Raw genomic sequence first — 19,303 nt, forward strand, 5'->3', positions numbered from 1 at the left:
TCAACTCACTCATGTAACAATAGATCAAGTAGATAAATGTACTTGTCATTCAAAATTTGTAATAATTTTTCAGTAAGAAGTTCTATTGCATGGGTAATATACATACAAAATAAAATGTGTATTTACATGAAATTTTTTATTTTACCTTTATATATCTGCCAATATTACTAGCAATATTGTTTAGATCCCCAATTCATTCTTATTCCATAGATTTTTAAATTTTTTTTTATAGTAATAATAATGGCTTTGATTCTCTGATTAGATGTTGTTACTTACTGAAATCATTTGTTCCCTCAAATATACTGAAAAGATCTGTACTATAACACTTACCTTTTGACCATCATGCTCAAAAGTAGAAAACCAAGGTTCGGCAGTTTCCATAAGTTGTGAGAACATTGCACTAAAAATTAGAAAAATAATACAGTGCTAATGTTAAACCCTCATTGAAGTAGAGATGGTATAAAAAATTAAAAAAATAAAAATTTTTTGTACTTACTAGGCATCATGTTCCAGATACTCAGGGTTCAAGAGAGTTTTCATTTCCTCACTTAAAAAAGCAATACGAATAATCAAAATGTATAATTTTTTTGTTGAAGGGGATGCAGAAGTTGCTTTATTCTATACTCATAAGCCAACTTTCATATAGTGTGCAAATGAAAAAAAACCATCCTTTCTAAATAAAAAAAGCAATTCCATTAACAAATGAAATCCTTTTGTTCTACAAAGATCAAAAACAAATTAGGTGCTTTGTCTGTACCACAATGAAGTAACTACCTAATTACTCCAAATAACAACTACAAAATGTGACAATATATTCCTTGAATGTGCCTCATCTAGAATAAACTGATTACTCTACCATCTATCACTTGTTTTCCAAAACAAAACAAAACAGAATATTTACTTACCAGTCAAATATATCCTATCAGAACATTATTTTCTTTCAATGGCTTCTATTTTTATTATATTTTAACATCCATTAATTAGTGACAGTACCTCTTTCAAATCTATTTTAGTGTTGTTTTTACATTTCAATGGCTTGAAACTGCTAATACAGCACGTCCAACTTATTTAAAAGCAATTTCCAATCATCTATACTTTTCTGTGAAGTATATTGTACACACATGCTTTCAAAAAGATAAAACTGGCATGAAAACAGGATCCCAAGACTAACTTCATCCTTACCATACTTTAGAATAACTGAAGAAAAGGTCATTAAGATATGGTTACTCTAGTCAGATGCACAAACTCAGTATAATTAGAGAAACTCAAAAGAAACTAGAAAATACTAATCTATAATATAGTAAACAAAGGTTAATTTAACAAAAGCTCTAATTTATGCTCAGCAAAATGGATGGATATATATGATTAATAAAGATTGCAGAGATAAATACATAAAATGTTATGTGCTAATTTTTTTATATTCTGCACATAGAAGCGTTAACCTATGGAATACTTTTGACAAAGTTTTATCATCTCACAGTCTCTAGTCTCAAGATACTTCCTGGCTGCCTTTCTGGGCTCTCAGGGCATCTAAAGTAGAAAATAAATTCTAACAATTAGCCTAAGTTAAATACAATTACTAAAGTTATTTGCTATAAAGAATAAATTAATGTACATCAAAAACATGACAAGTCATTTTTGTTTATTTACAGACTGGGGTTCTTTGGGGTACTGGTCTCCTATTTATAACCTGAACTCAGTGAAACCTGGTGGGGAGAAAGAACCCACAGACAAGGTTCTCATTCAGCCTACAGTGAAAGAATGGGTCATTAGAGAATGGGATATATGAATATTATCAATCATCAGCACTTTGCCATCATAACAAAAATTTCCTCTTCTTGATCCATTAGTTATATATCTTTCTTTGGCACAGATCTAAGATTTACAAAGATATTTATGATTCCAAATTTGTCCCATACCTGAACCAGGACTACAACTATTACGTGGAATTAACAGTCACATGAAACACAACCAAATGTTTACAGTTTATAAAAGTACCTTCAATGTAAAAGATTCTGAGGTTAAAATGATTACAGCAAGGCTGAAAAAACAGAAGGAGCTCAAATAAAAACTTGCCTTGGTTGGGCAGACTCACTGGCATGAAGAAAAGCTTGGTGGTCACAGTGAAGGATAAAGACAATAGGCGCTAACAGTTCATGCATTCCCTGAAACACAAGAGCAAGAGAATGAGAGGGGGAGGACGTTGAGGGCCACCAGTGGACAGAATAGGCTCACTTAAATGCTTCTTCAACTGATCCTCACCACCAACATTTCCATATTTCATTGAAATGCATAAAATGAAAAGCTACAAAATGAGATTTTATTTACTTTTAGAATTTGATTCCAATTCAACCACAGCACAAATTCTTCTTTAAAACATGGAGAGCAGTTCTCTTTTAAATGACACAACAAACAATAAATTGGCATGGTAGACAACCTTGCACCTGTCAGTTGCTTCACGATCTGTACTCATAAATATGAATTTCATTTATGCAAATTATAATCATGAGCTACAGTGTAAAGATCTGCAGTAAGAAGGGCAACTAAGAATTGTAGACCTAAGGAAATTACATCCAATGTTTTCATTATATAATGGCTCAAAATTAGGATGTCTGTAGATTTAGGAAGAGCTGAAGTCAGCTAGCTGGAAATGTTGGATAATAAAAGAAACAATCTTTAGCAGGTATAACAGCAAGCAAAGTTTTCAAAGTATGATTTTCAACATGTTTAATCTGAAAACTACCAAATTTTTTTTCCTGTCTACTTCAACTATAAGGTTACAGTTCAATTTATTTAGTGAATTCACCAATTATATTTGCTTTTTCCTTATACTGGTGCTCACCTGCAGATTACATGAATAGGCACAGAAACAAAAAAGTATATTGGTTACTAAAGTGTCTCTAAAAGAATATTATAAAAATTCATTACTTATCCATTATTGTGGAGAATAAAGTATTCCACATTAGTAATTTGCCTTGTTAACTACAAGGTTTTTCCCCCTTGAGCATCAGAAAACACGTTTTAGCAAGTTAAAAATAGATTACAATCTTTTCTGCCTCTTAAATTATCATTTTCCTTTTGCGTAATAACTATGGATGATCTTTATATATATAAAAAAATAAGACAAAATACCACCTTAATAGGAAATAAAAATAAAATGTGGAATCAAAGAAAAAAGAGAGTTTCACTAGTGGAAGTAGAGACCTCCCATGATGGAAGGGCAGTCACACAGCTTCTGTACATTTTAGAAGTACCATGCCATTCTCAAAAGCTAGTGATTATCACAAAGCAATACAAAAGTAAACTCTATCAGAGTTCATTTGTAAGTTACCACTAGACTTGAATTAGGACTTACATTTGTACAAAATCATTTATGACACACTGACAACTTTCTGGTGATTAGGACAAATTACCACACACCACTTCAATCTTTTTAAGTAACCATTTCCTTACTAAACAAACCTTGAGATGACTATTTGACTATCCCTTAGAAGAACATGGTAGAGACACAGAAAAAAATGGAATTAAGTGCTAAGTATGCTCTAAAATCATCATAAGGTGTTTATTCTCCTGGAATAATCTCAAATTATTCCAAAAACCCAGTGCCATAATTTAATCACCAAAGTAATAGCTACTTACTGTAAGAATTACTGTAGCTACAGAAAAGAAAAAAAAAGACAGGGAGAAAGGAAGGAAGAAATGGAAGGAAGGATGGACAGACTGACCAAAGGAAAGAAAGAAATTAGAAACTACAGATTATCTTTATGGTCATCTTTTTGCCTTTCTGTGATTTCCTTAGGATAAAGTCCCTAGAAATAGAATTTCCAGGCGAATGAATAAAGAACTTTGTAAAAGTTTCTGATATATATACAATTAAGGTGCTGTTCAGAAAGAATTCCCTCACTTTATAACATAAAAATTGCCACTTCACACATCTTAACTTGCAGTGTTGTTGTTGTTGTTGTTGTTTTTAATCCTATAAAACTTCATAGTCAATGACTGTTTTAACCTATTTAAATGCTAGTGAGACTGACACAAAAATTTTATTGGCCATTATTATTTAATGAATTGCCCATTTACTCCTAATGAAGTGTTTCTTTTTTCCTGATACTTTGTTACAGTTCTTCACCAATTCAGGATATTAACCTGTAGTCATTTTTGTTACACTTTCCTACGTTTATCATTTGTCTTTTAATCGTGATGATAGCTCATGTCATTGTGAAGCTCTATACTTTAAAACTATCAAATCAATACATCATCCTTCACGGCTTCTTGTTTATTATTCATGCCTGAAAAGGCCGTCCTTATATGGAAATTAGGGGAGTACACAGTTTTCCTTATTACAGCTAATTCTTTACCGATCTGGTATTTAGTTTTGTCCTGAAGAATAAATCTGTATTTTTCTCTGCAAGAGTTCAACTAATTATTGAATAATCCATCTTCTCTCAAGAGTTTTGAGATGTTGTCTTTACCATCCACTGAATAGTTAATGCTCGCTTTTTCTCAGCTTTTACTGGTATTCCATTGATTTGTACATTCTTTTTTTTTTTTTTTGGAGTATTGAATTTATTTATTTAATTTTAATTTTTTTATATAAAGTTCGATGATTCATTAGTTGTATATAACACCCAGTGCACCATGCAATACGTGCCCTCCTTACTACCCATCACCAGCCTATCCCATTCTTAACAAGAACTTTACTACTTTCATGACTTGAGCTGTAAAATATTCTATTCTGCCATATTTCCTATTCTTTTTCTCAAAATTATCTTGCCTGTTCTAATTTAATTAGAAGGTAAACTTCAGCATCATTTAAATAAAATGCTAAACAAAACACTGCAATTTTATTGGTATTGCATTAAAATTAACTTGAAGAAAATAGATATTTTAAAGAACAACAGATTTTCCAACCCAAAAGTTTGTAAACTGCTAAGTTTTTTAGTAGGTTTTTGTTGTTGGTGATGGTGGCAGTGATCTTCAGATTGGGTCTTTTCCCCCCAGTGTATTTTCTAACTAATGGCTGGTTTAATAAGAATGAGTTCTTGCCTAAATGCATCTTCCCACCTTCTTTACATTTTCTCTTCCCTCTAGTTTCTGCAATACTATTCTCTCCAGATCCTCCATTTGATCATGCATCATTCATCTTCAAGTTCATATGTCAAAAATTATTAACTACCTATGATAATGCTGAGAACACAAAAGTGAATGAAGTGGGCAAGTTTCTAACCATTATAGAGCTTGCAGTCTAGAGAACAAGACACACAATAATAAAATGAGCACAGAAGTGACTATACAATTAGAAACTGCAAAATGCTATCTCTGTGTAGATACAAAAATCCAGTTCCTCCTACAGTCTCAGCACATAGAAGGTACTCACTGCATGGTGACTGACTGAATATCTACCTCTCCATACAGCAATGTATTGGTAAATGCTGAACTACTATATGAACATGAAAAACATTAAATCATATTTCAAATCAATAAATAAGAGTGCTCTTTGTATAATGGAAATTAAGAGTCCCTGAATACCATTAAGACAACCTTTTACAAATTCATTGTTGACTTCCAACTAAACTGGAGATATTTTCTCAAATAGACTTGGAAGAGATTGTTACTTTCACTCTTAATTCTAAACTAGTGAAACCTGATTAGTAATTACAAGTGACAAGTGTATAAACATCTTTAAAGGAAAAGAGAGCTATTTAGAAAGAATGATCATAAATTCAATATGCTGTAAATTCGACAAAGCAAAATAAAACATAATATATTGCCAGTATACTTATTGGTTCCCAAACTGTATATTTTGCTTACATCTATACCATCAGCATTTCTGCTTGCTTAAAGCCTTTATCCCTGCTGGATCGTTAGTAGTCACTGCACTCCAAACTCATGCCAGTTGAAAATAAAGGTAACGAAGTTTTCTTCATCAACAGCCTGTAGGCTCACAAAATTGAACCTGTTCTTTTATCTGCCTGTGTTCATTTAGCCCACCAAGCAGTCTTTATTAAAGCTGAGGCATCAGGCAGTCAAAGTTCATTAATACCATTTATATAATCTCTGCAGTTTCAATTAACTCAGCAAGACATTCTACTACATGATAACAGTCTCATTAATTCAATAAAATCCCATAACTATTAACAATATGGTCGATGTTAAACGGGGTGTCACCTAGTACAAAATAATAGCTTTAACAGCTTGTGATGAAACTCAAGGTTTTTTTTCTCAAATTTGATCTGGCTAAATATTCAGTCCTTCTTTAGCAAGGTATTATTTCTATGTAAAGAATCTATAGGATTTTAAACATGTAGAGGGAGTAATTAAGTCTTATTAAGGGACTCCCAAGAGTAAGATAATGATACTTTCTTATTCAGTGATTGACTTTGTCTAAATTATCAAGAATCTGACCTTCCATATTCTTGTCTAGTCTTCCTTACAAATGCAGTGGCCCACATACATCACAAATGTTTGAGTGCAGTTATTATGCTTTTGTTCCTTGTCTGTGGAACTTGTTTCCATTATTATAACACTTCCTTAATCAACTTTTTTCTTTCTCTGAAGAAAAACGGGAAACAAATATATAACTTGGGATAATTTTATTCTGACTTGGTTTGCTATCATCAAATCTTTTACTGTGAAGTATTTTCAAATACTGGAAAGACGAAAGGGCACAACAAGGAGATAAGCTTGATGAGAGAAGCCAACACAATGAAGAGAGAACAGAAAAACTGAAAGGAGTCTGAACTACTGAACTAACTAATGCTGCAGAACCATTCTGCCTCTAGACTTCTTGCAAAGTGTGTTAATAGCATCCTTCGAGTTTAAGTCATACAGAAAGGGATTTTCTGTTATTTGCTTCCAAAAAGTCCTACACTGATATTTATTTTCTCCTAGTCTCCTTTTTGATTTCTTTGTTTTTGGTCCTTGAATTTTGTATCTGACTTCTGGAGAGCCTATCTTGCTTGGAAAGGTCTTTCCAACCTTGAGATTATAAACAATTCTTCTAAATTTTTTACAGTATTTCATTAAAAAATTTTAGCTTTCATATTTATATCTTTATGCCACCTGGAATTTATTCTCTAATAAAGGTATATTTTAAACTTTTTTTCTAGATGGGAAGTCAAACATGGCAAGTCAATATCCTTTTTTCCATTAAATGAAAATATCCTATCTTGGGGCACCTGGGTGGCACAGTGGTTAAGCATCTGCCTTCGGCTCAGGGCGTGATCCCGGCATTATGGGATCGAGCCCCACATCAGGCTCTTCTGCTATGAGCCTGCTTCTTCCTCTCCCACTCCCCCTGCTTGTGTTCCCTCTCTCGCTGGCTGTCTCTATATCTCTCGAATAAAGAAATAAAATCTTTAAAAAAAAATATCCTATCATATTAAGAATTCATATATAACTGGACCTGTTCTTAGTTTGTTCCACTGATCTATGTTGATTCCCACACTAATGTCATATTAGCTTGATCACAGAATATCTACAGAAGTTTTCACATCTCCCTTTGCCACTCTTCCCTTCCCCTATATTCTGTAGCAACCCTAGTATATTTAATAATGATAATAATAGTAATAAACACCCTAAATACCAAGAACCCTTAGTGAGCACTATGTGTTTTTAACTCTACAAAGTCAATACTATTGTTGCCCTCATCTTACTGACAATGAAACTAAGATTTAGAAAATTTAAGTAAGTAAAGTGTCTAGGATTATGTAGCTAGTAAATGCTTGAGCTGAGATTTAAATAACAGATTCAGGCCTAGACCTAGTGCTCTTAACCACTAAGCTGTATTATCTCCATTAAAATTTCGGTAATGCTTTTTGACACTAAGTTTAAAATGACTATGTTCAGTTTTTAAAAAGTGCCTCTCTCTCTTAGTTTATCACTAAATAATACATTTATATGTTAATTTGTGAAGAAGTAATATTTCTATTTAGTGCCTTCTTATCTACAAACATACTATCACTTTTCTATTTATTCAATTCTTGCTTTACACCCTTCAATAACATTTACAGTTTTCTTCACATAGCTTTTGCAACTATATTGTTATATTTATTTCAAGATATTTTATAGTTTTGGTTGCCATTTTGAATGGGATATATTTTTTCCATCTTCCATTCTAAAAGGTGATTATGGCCATGTAATTAATATGAAGGCATATTACTAATATTTAAAGTTAGGTAAAATTAATTCCCTTGCATATTGTATCTATATAATAACAAATACATTATTTAGGACAACTGGAATAGGACTTAATTTACTATCTTCATTTTTTTTAATTTTATTTTATTTAAATTCAATTAATTAACATAGAGTGTATTATTAGTTTCAGAGGCAGAGTTAAGTGATTCATCAGTGGTTTGTTATCTTTAAACTGATCAAGTATATTTCAGATTACATACATTGCTCTAGGGGTACCTGGGTGGCTCAGTAAGAAAAGCATGTGACCCCTGATCCCAGGGTTGTGAGTTCAAGCCCCATGCTGGGTGTACAGATTACTTAAATAAATAAACTTAAAAAAAATAAAAATAATATACTTTGCTCTAGCCATATAGGTGTTTTCTGTTATATTACATTGAAGTTAGGTGGTTAACACTTGGACATACTTTTGATTGTAACTTCTGATTGTTAGGGAATTTATTAATTTGGTTTGAATTCCACTTACTATACGTTTTGAGAAATACATAAAAATATTCACCTTTTGTATTTTTATTGGAACACCATGAGCTTAAGTAGAAACTTAGATACTTCTTTATATAATAAATAAATAATTTACATTTCAATGAGAGCAAAACATTATCCAACAATCTTAATCTTCTTTCCTTTAGTAACGGGATGAATATCTGGATAACAAAGAATATCATAAATTTCAAAAAATTTAGAGGAACTTTCTGAAGTTATAGTACCAGTAAATCTTAAGGAGTAGAAGGACACTTGATTATTTTTTACATGGCATGTCACATATTTATAAATGCTGTATTTAGAAATATTTATACATACAACTCTGAAAAGTTTTATTACTAGATTGGCTTCAAAGATGCTGTTTATAAACAAACTCCCAAAAGTTGAAAGAAAAGATTGAACGCCTTATAGAAGACAATTTGGTGGAATGTCTTATAATAAGGAAGAAGCATATGTGCTTCAATGAGCTTACTTTTCTCACCATGCAGCTGACAAGCAGCTCTTTGATTGCTTTACTATTATGATACAACTTTGGATACAATAAAGGCTACATTATTGCTCTATCATTTGTCAAGCTGTATAGAAAATTTTGAGTCAATGGATGCCACCTGTACGATATTTTCATTACCTGTTTATAAAGCAACTGCTCGTTTTCTCTAGCATAACAGAAAAGAACATCTGTAAGAATTTTTCTCACATTTTCTTGTTGGAAAAACTGCATTTCAGGAAACCTGAAGAAAGAAAACACAGGATTAAAACTGACTAGCAGAATTCCAAGAATTACCCTCAAACTCTCATGTTTAAGAAGTGTCAAAGGCTACTTTAGGTGTTAGTACAAGTGTGTATTTGCCATGCAGCTAGCTTATGCCATTGGTGGGACTGACAGGTTAAAGAAAAAAGGGTGAGAAAAGGGAAATTATTCTATCACAGAGGGAAATGGTACCTTTCAACACCTAAATATTTCAAATCTCTCCATATGCTTAAAGTCCTCACATGGTAGATATGACAGTTCTTAAGCAAAATGAATCATAGCCTATATAATTAGGGTGCAGGATTACTTTGTTTTAGCCCATTTGGTTTTTAGGACTAGAATGTAATTTTGGATGTACCAGCTTTTTGAAGAAATCATTATCTTTTTTTTAATGCCAGTATCAGGATTTAAATTATTATACACGACCACACTGTTAGTTTTGTCTGATTAAAATGATGACTTCAAACGGAACAAGTTAGTCAGTATTGCTTAAATGCTCTCTGGATCAAAAATTCTACCAGGTGCTTTGAGGTAATTTGAAATAGAATAAGGGCACAGCATTTACTTGCAAGGAGCTTACATAGTTGGGTTTTTTAAATTTTTTAAAAAGGATTTTATTTATTTGTTTGATGGAGAAATAGAGCCAGAGAGCACAAGGGCGGGGAATGGCAGAAGAAGAGGGAGAAGTGGGCTCCCCGCTGAGCAGGGAGCCCAATGTGGGGCTCAATCCCTGGACCCGGAGATCATGACCCAAGCTAAAGGCAGTAGCTTAACTGAGCCACTCAGGTGCCCCTACATAGTTGTTTCTTTTCTTTTCTTTTTTTTTTTTTTTAAAGATTTTATTTATTTATTTGACAGAGATAGAGACAGCCAGCGAGAGAGGGAACACAAGCAGGGGGAGTGAGAGAGGAAGAAGCAGGCTCACAGCAGAGGAGCCCGATGTGGGGCTCGATCCCATAACGCCGGGATCACGCCCTGAGCCGAAGGCAGACGCCTAACCGCCATGCCACCCAGGCGCCCCTACATAGTTGTTTCTAATGAAAGAATATACAATCGTAACAATCCAAAGAACAAATACATAGCAATGTAATACATAGTGAATACATAAGGGAAGAAGGAATGTCACCTAGAAGTTAACAGTCAAACAGGTTCAATCACAAAAGGTTTGAACAAGAAGTTTTAGGAGAGGAGGAAGATGGAATATCAGTGGTAAAGATAACCAAATCAGAAGGGAAGATGAAGGCACAGAAGGCAATGAGTACTCCACGTGTACAGCACAGTGCGGGAATCAGTAATGGGAAAGGCAAGTCCTTCCATGAAGTCCTGCCAGTCGAGAGCGGGGCGAGGAGACAGGAGAAAAGGTGGGGCAGATTTGGAAACAGCTCTGAATTGCTGAATCTAGAAATGAAGAAAGAACCACCAAGTGGCTCTATATTTTTGAGTAGGTAAGTAACAAAGAAAATAATATTTGAGTAACTCTAAGTGGGAATAAGCCTTGAAAGAGGAGAGATGACAGGAAGGAACAAGAGGGCACTATAATGAAGTAAAGTGGAAAAAAATCACAAACCTGAGAAGAAAGCCTGCGTTCAAATTCATGTTGCATAATTACTAGCTATATAATCTTGAGTAAACGATTGCTTAACTGCCTCACCTATTAAGTGCAGATAATAATACTGATCTTGTGATCAAGATGAGATCATGTTAAAGCACCAAGAACAGTGCCTGGCAAGCAGTAAGTGTGCAGAAACAGAGGTCATTATTAGTCTTTGAGCATTGGTACGTTAGGGGATAAAGAAGTGAATTAGGTGGCTTTGGAACTAGAAAGTAAGTGGATATGAGAGAGGCTGAAGAGGAAGAGCGCCTAAAGCATGGAAGGACAGAGCTTTATCAAAACAGAAAAGTACTCCATAATGAGTCTTTTAAAGAGCAAAAATGAGCTGTTTTACTTCATATTGTAATGGCTAACTGCCTTGCTCTGGAGACTTCGGCTGTTTTATGCTTCATTCTGATCCTTTTCTGGCTCCCTGTGAGAGTTATAGCTTTCTTCCCAGTCCAGGCTGGGTTCCTGGGTTAACTATGCTAGTGGTTTGTGAAACATCCCCTCCTGGTACTAATTTTTATAATAAATTAAAGCCTATTTTATCTTCATCTGTTCATGTGACTTTTGCTTGAAATTCCCTTGGATGTGCAATTGTCCCCAAACACGTATATTTGGTTTTGTCTCTAGCAAAAAGAAGACCTCTTTTTTGGATGCCAGTAATAAACAACCCATGGATCTGAGCAAGATGACCTCCCATCTCTGCATGAATCTTCATTTGATGACCCCTCCCTGCTCAGGCAAGGGAGTGTGACTAGGCACAGTGACCTTAGCTCTTAAAGAAGAGAAAAATTAACCTGAAAGTAGATTCAGAGCAAGAAAATTGTATCACAGAAGCCAAAGGTGTTCCAGAAAGATGTCAAATGCACTGAAGTAGGAAAGAAACACAAAAACTTTTTAAATGACTTCTCTGGGACAAAAGAAAGTTGATAAAGCCCTTTAAGAAGTCAAATATCCCAAACTAAAGTAATCAGGATGTAAGACAGGTAAGTAGTTAAAATAAACTGCTAAAGAGAAATTTCTTGGGAAAACTTAGTCACTAAGGTAAAAATAGATCAATCCTTCTGAGAAGTGAAATTGTTTCTCCCTCTTCCTCATTAGATGACTTAAATCTAGCCTTGCATTCTTATTTTTAATTGAGGTATAACTGACATACAACATTGTATTAGTTTCAGGTGTAAAACATAATGATACGGTATTTATATACACTGCGAAATGATCACCACAGTAAGTCTAGTTACCATCCTCGCCATGTCTTTAAGTAGGCTTCCTGCCCCATAATTTAGATCACATGGCTTAACTGATTTTGCACATCCCCTCCATTAACTATTCTTTGGAATTTTCCATGCACACCAGCACAACCAAATTTTGTGTAGCTGATGCAATCTGAACTGATTATGCAAGAAAGTACTAAAAACTGCAACATCCATTTTGTAACAAATACCCATGAACTATATAGTAAGGGTTTAATACCTAACTACTAAAAATGTAAATTATATTACATACCGATTCATAGTTTCATTTAAATGCATACTAACCACTTGCAAGATTAAAAACAAGAGAGCTACAAGAATTAAATTGCAGGTAGATAATTTAAATTACCCACTTTTAGCAAATACCCAATCAACTAAAAATGTGTATTAGGCAGACACAGCATATCTACGCAACAGCACACTATCTACAACTCTACAACCCTAAAGTGCCAATTTATGAAGTTTCATGATACCCTCTTTTTTTAGAAAAGTATGACTTGCTCTGTAAATTCTGATGGTTTCAGAGCATCAAATAAGGTAGAAAGATACAGAAAAGTTATTTAAAAGATATAAAAGTTTATTTAAGAAGTTGGAAAAAGAATTTACATTCAGAGAAGTTTTAAGCTGAAGATGTCTTTGGAGATTACCCAGTCTAAGTCAGAAGGTCACAGGTAGGGATTCTGAGGCAGAGAGATGAACACCTGCCCCATATCTGGGTGGTTAGGGCAGGAGTACTTTCCCACCGCTTCACTCATCAATTGTAAGTGAGTCAGACATACACATTTAGGTAAAATTCCCTGAGTTCAGAGTTACCAAGAAGAACCTAGGTCATAAGCTTGATGAATACACCTGAATAATAACATTTCCCACAACAAATACTTGATTGTCTTATTGTTAGGCTTCAAACCAGAAGACACACCATCTGTAGAAATCAGAATAAGGGAGAAAAGTACAGTGAGTAGTTTTTCTAGGAATAGTAATAATCAGTTTGGGTTTTTAAAAAAAGATTTTATTTATTTACTAGTTGAGAAAGAGGTGGTGGGGGGAGCAGAGGAAGAGGAACAAGCAGATTCCATGCTGAGCACAGAGCCCAATGGAGGACCCGACCTGGGGCCCAATTCCAGCACACTGAGATCACAACCTGAGCCGAAACCAAAAATCCACACTCAACCGAATGAGCCACCCAGGTCCCCCAGTAATAATCATTTTTTAATAAGTTTCAAAATAGCTTCTCTGCCATCCAATACATGTCTATTTTTTTTTTTTTTACCCCATGCCATCTGGTGTTGATTCAGGATAGGTAAAGTAATTTGAATACCACGGGGCAAATTTACTTTTGAAACAATAATGAAAATCACAGAATACAGATCCAAGCTGGCTTCAACAATTGTTAAGATTTTGAAAATCAATAGTGACTCTACAGTTTCATTAAAAAGAAAAAGAAAAAGTGAGGAAAGAAGGAAGGAAGGAAGGAAGGAAGGAAGGAAGGAAGGAAGGAAGGAAGGAAGGAAGGGAGGGTAGTAACTTCTGTAAAGATGAGGTAGAGAGAAAAACTTGAGTTAAAACTGTGTTAAGTTTATTATTAATTCAAACCAAATATCTAATAGGCAAATAAAGGGAACAAAATTCAGACCAAATGGGCCTGAAGATAAATTTCATTATTATCAGAAAAGGAAAGTCCAAGAGAAGTAATTTCTGCATTTGGCCAGAAAATGAAAATGGTAAATAAGTGAGACTGAAACTCTGACACAGATAAAAACCAAAGAGAAAGTAATATTATAAGTACTCCATGATGAAATTTAGAAAATACAGTCTAAGAGTTTTCTTTTTCTTCTTTTTATTTATTTTTTATTTTTTACTGTATCCTAGACTTTTTTATTTAAGAACAAAGTGATGAGTGATGTGGGGGATTAAAAACAAGAGCATCCTTGAACTTTACCTTCCCTCCAACCAGTTCCCCCCAAACTCCCTGCCCCCAAACCCTTTGTGTTCCCAAATCCGTTCCCAGTGAATAAAGAACTAAATCCAGAGCCCTTGTACAAAGGCCAGTTTCTCTTTCACTAGCCCTCCCCCCTCCTCCTGCCCCCCATTCCTGGGAAGGTCAGGCACCTTGGTTTGAATGCACAGGAGAGCCAAAAGTGGTGACAGACACAGAGGAAAAGGCCTCACCATCAGGGAAAGGGACTGAGTGAAGAAAGGGGACCTATAGCCTGGGATACCAAAAGGGGGCCCTGATGCCAAAGGAAAGCATACTGGTGCCCCTGAGAAAGGGGACTCAAAATCCTCTCTTTGCAAATAGTCACTGCTTGATAATTTGTCCTTCTGGCAACCAGTGCAGAACCACACTCAGACCACAGCCTTCCCAAGGCGGAGCTGCTAGGCAGTGTGGCTGACTGGCTACAGGGTGGGTTTCAGGCACTGCAGGCACAGGTCCTCCTGGTTGCCTCTCTCTGGCTTGTTTAGACCTGTTCGCTTTCTCTTTCAGGCCTGCGCAAGGGTCTCTGCTTTGCGTATCTCCTATAGATTTTCACTGTTGTCAGCTTCCCATACCCACTTAGGCAGCAGGGGCCACAGCTTACACATTACTGAAACTGAGCTGCAGAGCCTCAAAATGACAGATGGTCATTTGGCTAAACACCTTCCCAAGGAGAACCCCCAGAGTGAGTCCCACATCTGCCTGAGTATATTCCAGCATGATCCTCTTCTGTTCCAAAAGCTTGGCCAAATGTTCCAGGTCTTTCTGCAGAGCTTTGATGTCCCAGGATTCCTTGGGGTTTGCTCCAGCTTCTCCTTTTCCAGCTTCACAGTCCCAGGTGGGGCAGTGCAGGGCTGGAGGGAGGCCCCCTCAGAGTTCCCTCCACCCCAGCTCCTGACTTACCCTCCACCTGAGAGGTCTTCAGGCTGCCTTTGGGCACCAGCCCCATTCCAACCTGAGGTCCACAGTATGCCATCCCCTTACAGAACTCATACTGTGGGTTGGGTTGGGGTGAGGTGGGCACAGGGAATTCCCCCATACTTCAGTGCCTGGCCCAACCCCCCACCCAATTCCTGACTTGCTAGGAGGGTCTTGGAAGCTCAGTAAAGTCCGAGGGTCTACCCAGCAGGGCTCTGGCCCTCCCAGCATGGTGTCAGAAGCTAGGTGTCTTGCCATGGGGAACAGGGACATCCCAAAACAGGGACCTGGAAAAATGAGGGTTCTCCAAGGGACTCTATGATTTTTCTTGATTTTCTTGATGGAGAAAAAAAAGTAGTATTTCAGTTCTAACTTAACTGATCAATATTTAAAATACAGCAGTTTCTCTCTCAAGATATGTGAAGGAACTTTATAATCAAATTTTACATATTGCAAATTGATATCAAGAGATATAAAACTTTGACGTGTGAGTTTTGTTCTGCATCTTGAAATAACCCAAAATTCAGAGGCATTATAGTTTTCATTGTAAGACTTAAAAAAAAAAAAACTTTTGTTATGGAAAATTCAAACATTTCTAAAGAATAGACAATAGTAGACTCAATATATCCATCACCCAATTTCATCACCAATCAGTTCTTGCTTCCTATATATTTCTCCCTCAATTCTGCATTTTGAAACAAATCTGAGATGTCACATCCATAAATAATGCAGTATGTATTTCTAAAAGGGCTCTAAAAACATAACCATGTACCTTTCTAACACTACTACTACTAAAATAATCCATTAATTAAATCAAATATCCAGGCAATGTGCAAATTTCCCTATTTTATTTCAGTTTGTTGAAGATCCAAGAAATGTCCGTACACTACAATTTGTTGATCTGTCTCTTGAGATTTATTCTTCCCCTCTCTTTTCTCCGCCATCTCTGTCTCTCTTTCTCTGCAACGTATTTGTTAAAGAAGCCAGGTTATTTATTGTGTCAAAACTTCCCACATTCTGAATTTTTCTTATTGTTCCTCTATTTTGTTATTTAACACATTCCTCCTCCTATATATCCTATAAATTGGTAGTAAGGTCTAGAGACTTCACCAAATTCAAATTCAATTTTCAATAAAATTCTTCATGGTGGTATGATGGTTTAGCACACATTTACAAATTCTTTGACACTGCTCCTGTGAAAAGGTGGAGGAGCCTAACTCCTCACCATTGGAATGTGTGCTGGCCTTCATGACTAGTTCCTCGCAAAGTGATGTTGTGACACAACTTCTGTCTGGCTCTCTGTCTGGACACATCTTCGGAACTCAGATACCACGCTGCTAGGAAGTCAAGCAGCTAGACAGGAGGGCCAGGTGGAGGTCACAGCTGTAGAGAAGGTCTCCACTGAGAGCCAACTTCAACAGCCAGACATGGGAGTGAACAAACCTTCACATGATTCCAGCCCCTACCCTTCAAGCAGACTTGGCCAACACCATGTGGAACAGAGAGAAACTGTCCGGCTCAGTCCTGCCCAGGTTGTACATTCATCAACAAAATAAATCCTGTTGTTTTATGCTTTGGGGTGGTTTATGATGCAGCAACAGATAACTGATATAGCTGGTATTATGTACTTCCATCAGGATGCATATATTAGCTTATTTATTTTTATGATGCTAGCAACCATTGATAATTATTGCTTAGATCTATTAATTCATTAGAGATTGTAAATAGTAAAACTCTATCATTTTATCTTCTTTCATTATCTAAAACACATATGTAATTAAAAAAAACTACCCTTCATCAATTTTTACTTATCCTGAAGTAAGGTCAGCATAATTTTGAAAAATCTTGTTGACTTCTATTACATTTGTTCATGGATACTTGCTGTGGACATCTAAATGAATGACAGAATGGCCACTAATTCTGTCACAAAAGTAGTTTACAACAACCAGACTATTCTGTGTACCTTTTGGGTATTTTCCCATGTGACTGCAGTATATGCGACTGACTCAGGAAGTAAGGGATGGAGAACAAGCACACACCTTTAGAGCCCCAATAGCCAGGAACCCAGGTGCCTGATGTAAGTTAAATGAAAAGATATTCAACAGGGCAATGGTCTGTCATAATACAGCAGACAATAAAGAGAAGCCAGGCAAATTTCTGGGCCATCTATAAGGAAGAGTTCCTCAGACAACAAAGAGACAAAACAAAACAAAACAAAAACAAAAAACAAAACAAAACAAATACCTACGCAAAAAAAGGGTTAAGAAAACAGTGAAATGATAAAGGGCCTTGTCACTGCATTATAGTACATAATTAGGTAATTAGAAGTATTAAAACAGACAAAGCATTGGGCCCAGATGAATTACTGAAGATGCAAGTATTCAATAAGATGCCCCAGGGGGAACAATAAAGCCCTTGGTGAAGGTTTATAATCATGCAGTAGGACAGAGAAGCACAGAAGGACTTGAAGGAACAATAACTGATGTTATGCCCATACTTCAAAAACAGAATTTCCAAAACAAGCATTCATCCAAAATTTAAAATGAGTTGATGGAAACTCCCTAGAATACTATTAAACACCAAAATAATGATAATACCTTCTTCTGGTTTATTGTTTTATCAAAGAAAAAGTGGAAAATCAAGCAAAAACCATCAAGAAAAGCAATTTCACACAGAATGAAAGCAGGCATACTTTTTCTTCTTGTGCTCCCTGTTTTGGTTGATGACTTCACCACTCTCCCTATTCAACCAAATCTGCTTTCTCGTCTTTGCAGGCACACAGCTGGATTTAATTTCTCAGCTTCTTTCTCAGTGAGCTGTGACATGTGACCGAGTGCTAGCCAATGAAATGAGAGTGGAAGTGATGTAAGAGCACAAAATTCAACCCCCACCTCTGCTTCAGTTGGGCCCCATACACATTTTTCCTTCCAGCTGGATAGAAGAGAAAAGGTCATCCGGGAAGCTTGGGAAGCTACCTGTGGACTGTGGTGGTTTTAAAAATACATGTGCAAATTCTTTAGAATATTCTCCTCTCTTGGATTGGTTGCTCTGGAGAAAGACACTTAAGCAGTCCCATAAAGAGATCCACATGGAGAGAAACCAATATGGATCTTCCAGCCCTAGTCAAGCCTCCAGATGACTGCAGCTCCAGCTGATATCTGACTACAATCTCATGAGACTCCTGAGCCAGAACGTTTTGGCTAAGCTGCTCTCCAACTGCTGATATACAGCAACTATGAAATAAATGATTATTGTTCCAAGTCACTAGGTTTTGGTCAACTTATTATGCAGCTACAGAAAACTAATACAGGTTTAGAAACTTGAATCTGGGGTGTTATTAAAAAAACCATAAAATACATGGAAGGAGTGTCTATGGGACTGGGCAGAAGCTCAAAGGACCTTGCATACAGCACCAGTGAAGTATTAAGGATATGAAAAAGGCTGCTGGCAGCCAGTGAGGGTTTAAATGAAAATATGGAAAACGTTATAGGAAAAATGGAGGGAAAAGCTTCCTTGTTACATAGTGGCAACGTGGCAGCCGCTAGTTATACAGAAATACGAAATGTACCACATAAGCTGGGTGATGTAGCTAAGGAGCTCTCCAGGCGGTGTGCTGAAGGTGCTGCCTGAGTTATACTTGTACTGACAGTAGAACGCAAAAGGAGAGAAGCAAAAGGAAGAAGAACTGCTAAATGTAAAGGTTCTTCTCATTCTCAGCCTCTCTATTCAGCAAATGATGCTAACATTATGACACTGCTTCTGGGCAACCATCAAATCTAAAACACAGTTTAAAAAAAAAAAAGTCTAAAGATGAAACCGAGGGAGTGAGTGTAAAATCTTTCGCTGAGACCTCACAAAGCTCTGAAGTGGTGCCTCCGAGAACCCTCCGTCAGACAAGATGCCCTGATGCCCTGGAAAGATTTCAAAGCACGCCTCACAGAGCCTTCAGCAGTTAGAGGTCAAGGATGGCGCTGCACACCCTATACTGCACGACAGCCTCTCACAACAAAGAACTGGCCCAAAATGTCAGCGCTCCCGAGGCTGAGAAACTCTGCATTAGAGTGTATCAGCCTGTGGGGCATAAGCCATATTTATTTAATTTCTTTCTGAGTAAGACTTACAATAACTCA

The 19,303-nt window shown here is 36.1% G+C and overlaps 1 protein-coding gene and 1 pseudogene across 8 annotated transcripts in view; both read right to left on the bottom strand.

The window, feature by feature from the left end:
* TBC1D5 (TBC1 domain family member 5) overlaps positions 1–19,303 on the bottom strand; it is a 542,532-nt gene that overhangs the window by 209,970 nt on the left and 313,259 nt on the right. For all 8 annotated transcript variants that reach the window (XM_034662029.1, XM_034662026.1, XM_034662027.1 and 5 more), the window contains 4 exons: positions 9,308–9,410; positions 2,077–2,165; positions 497–547; positions 331–400 (listed from right to left, as the gene is read on the bottom strand). In XM_034662029.1, coding sequence (XP_034517920.1) covers positions 331–400; positions 497–547; positions 2,077–2,165; positions 9,308–9,410 — 313 coding nt within the window. The remainder of the gene's footprint in view (positions 1–330; positions 401–496; positions 548–2,076; positions 2,166–9,307; positions 9,411–19,303) is intronic.
* LOC117802636 lies at positions 10,430–19,294 on the bottom strand (annotated as a pseudogene).

The sequence above is a fragment of the Ailuropoda melanoleuca genome, chromosome 6 (genome assembly GCF_002007445.2).
Source record: "Ailuropoda melanoleuca isolate Jingjing chromosome 6, ASM200744v2, whole genome shotgun sequence".
NCBI classification, from domain to species: domain Eukaryota; kingdom Metazoa; phylum Chordata; class Mammalia; order Carnivora; family Ursidae; genus Ailuropoda; species Ailuropoda melanoleuca.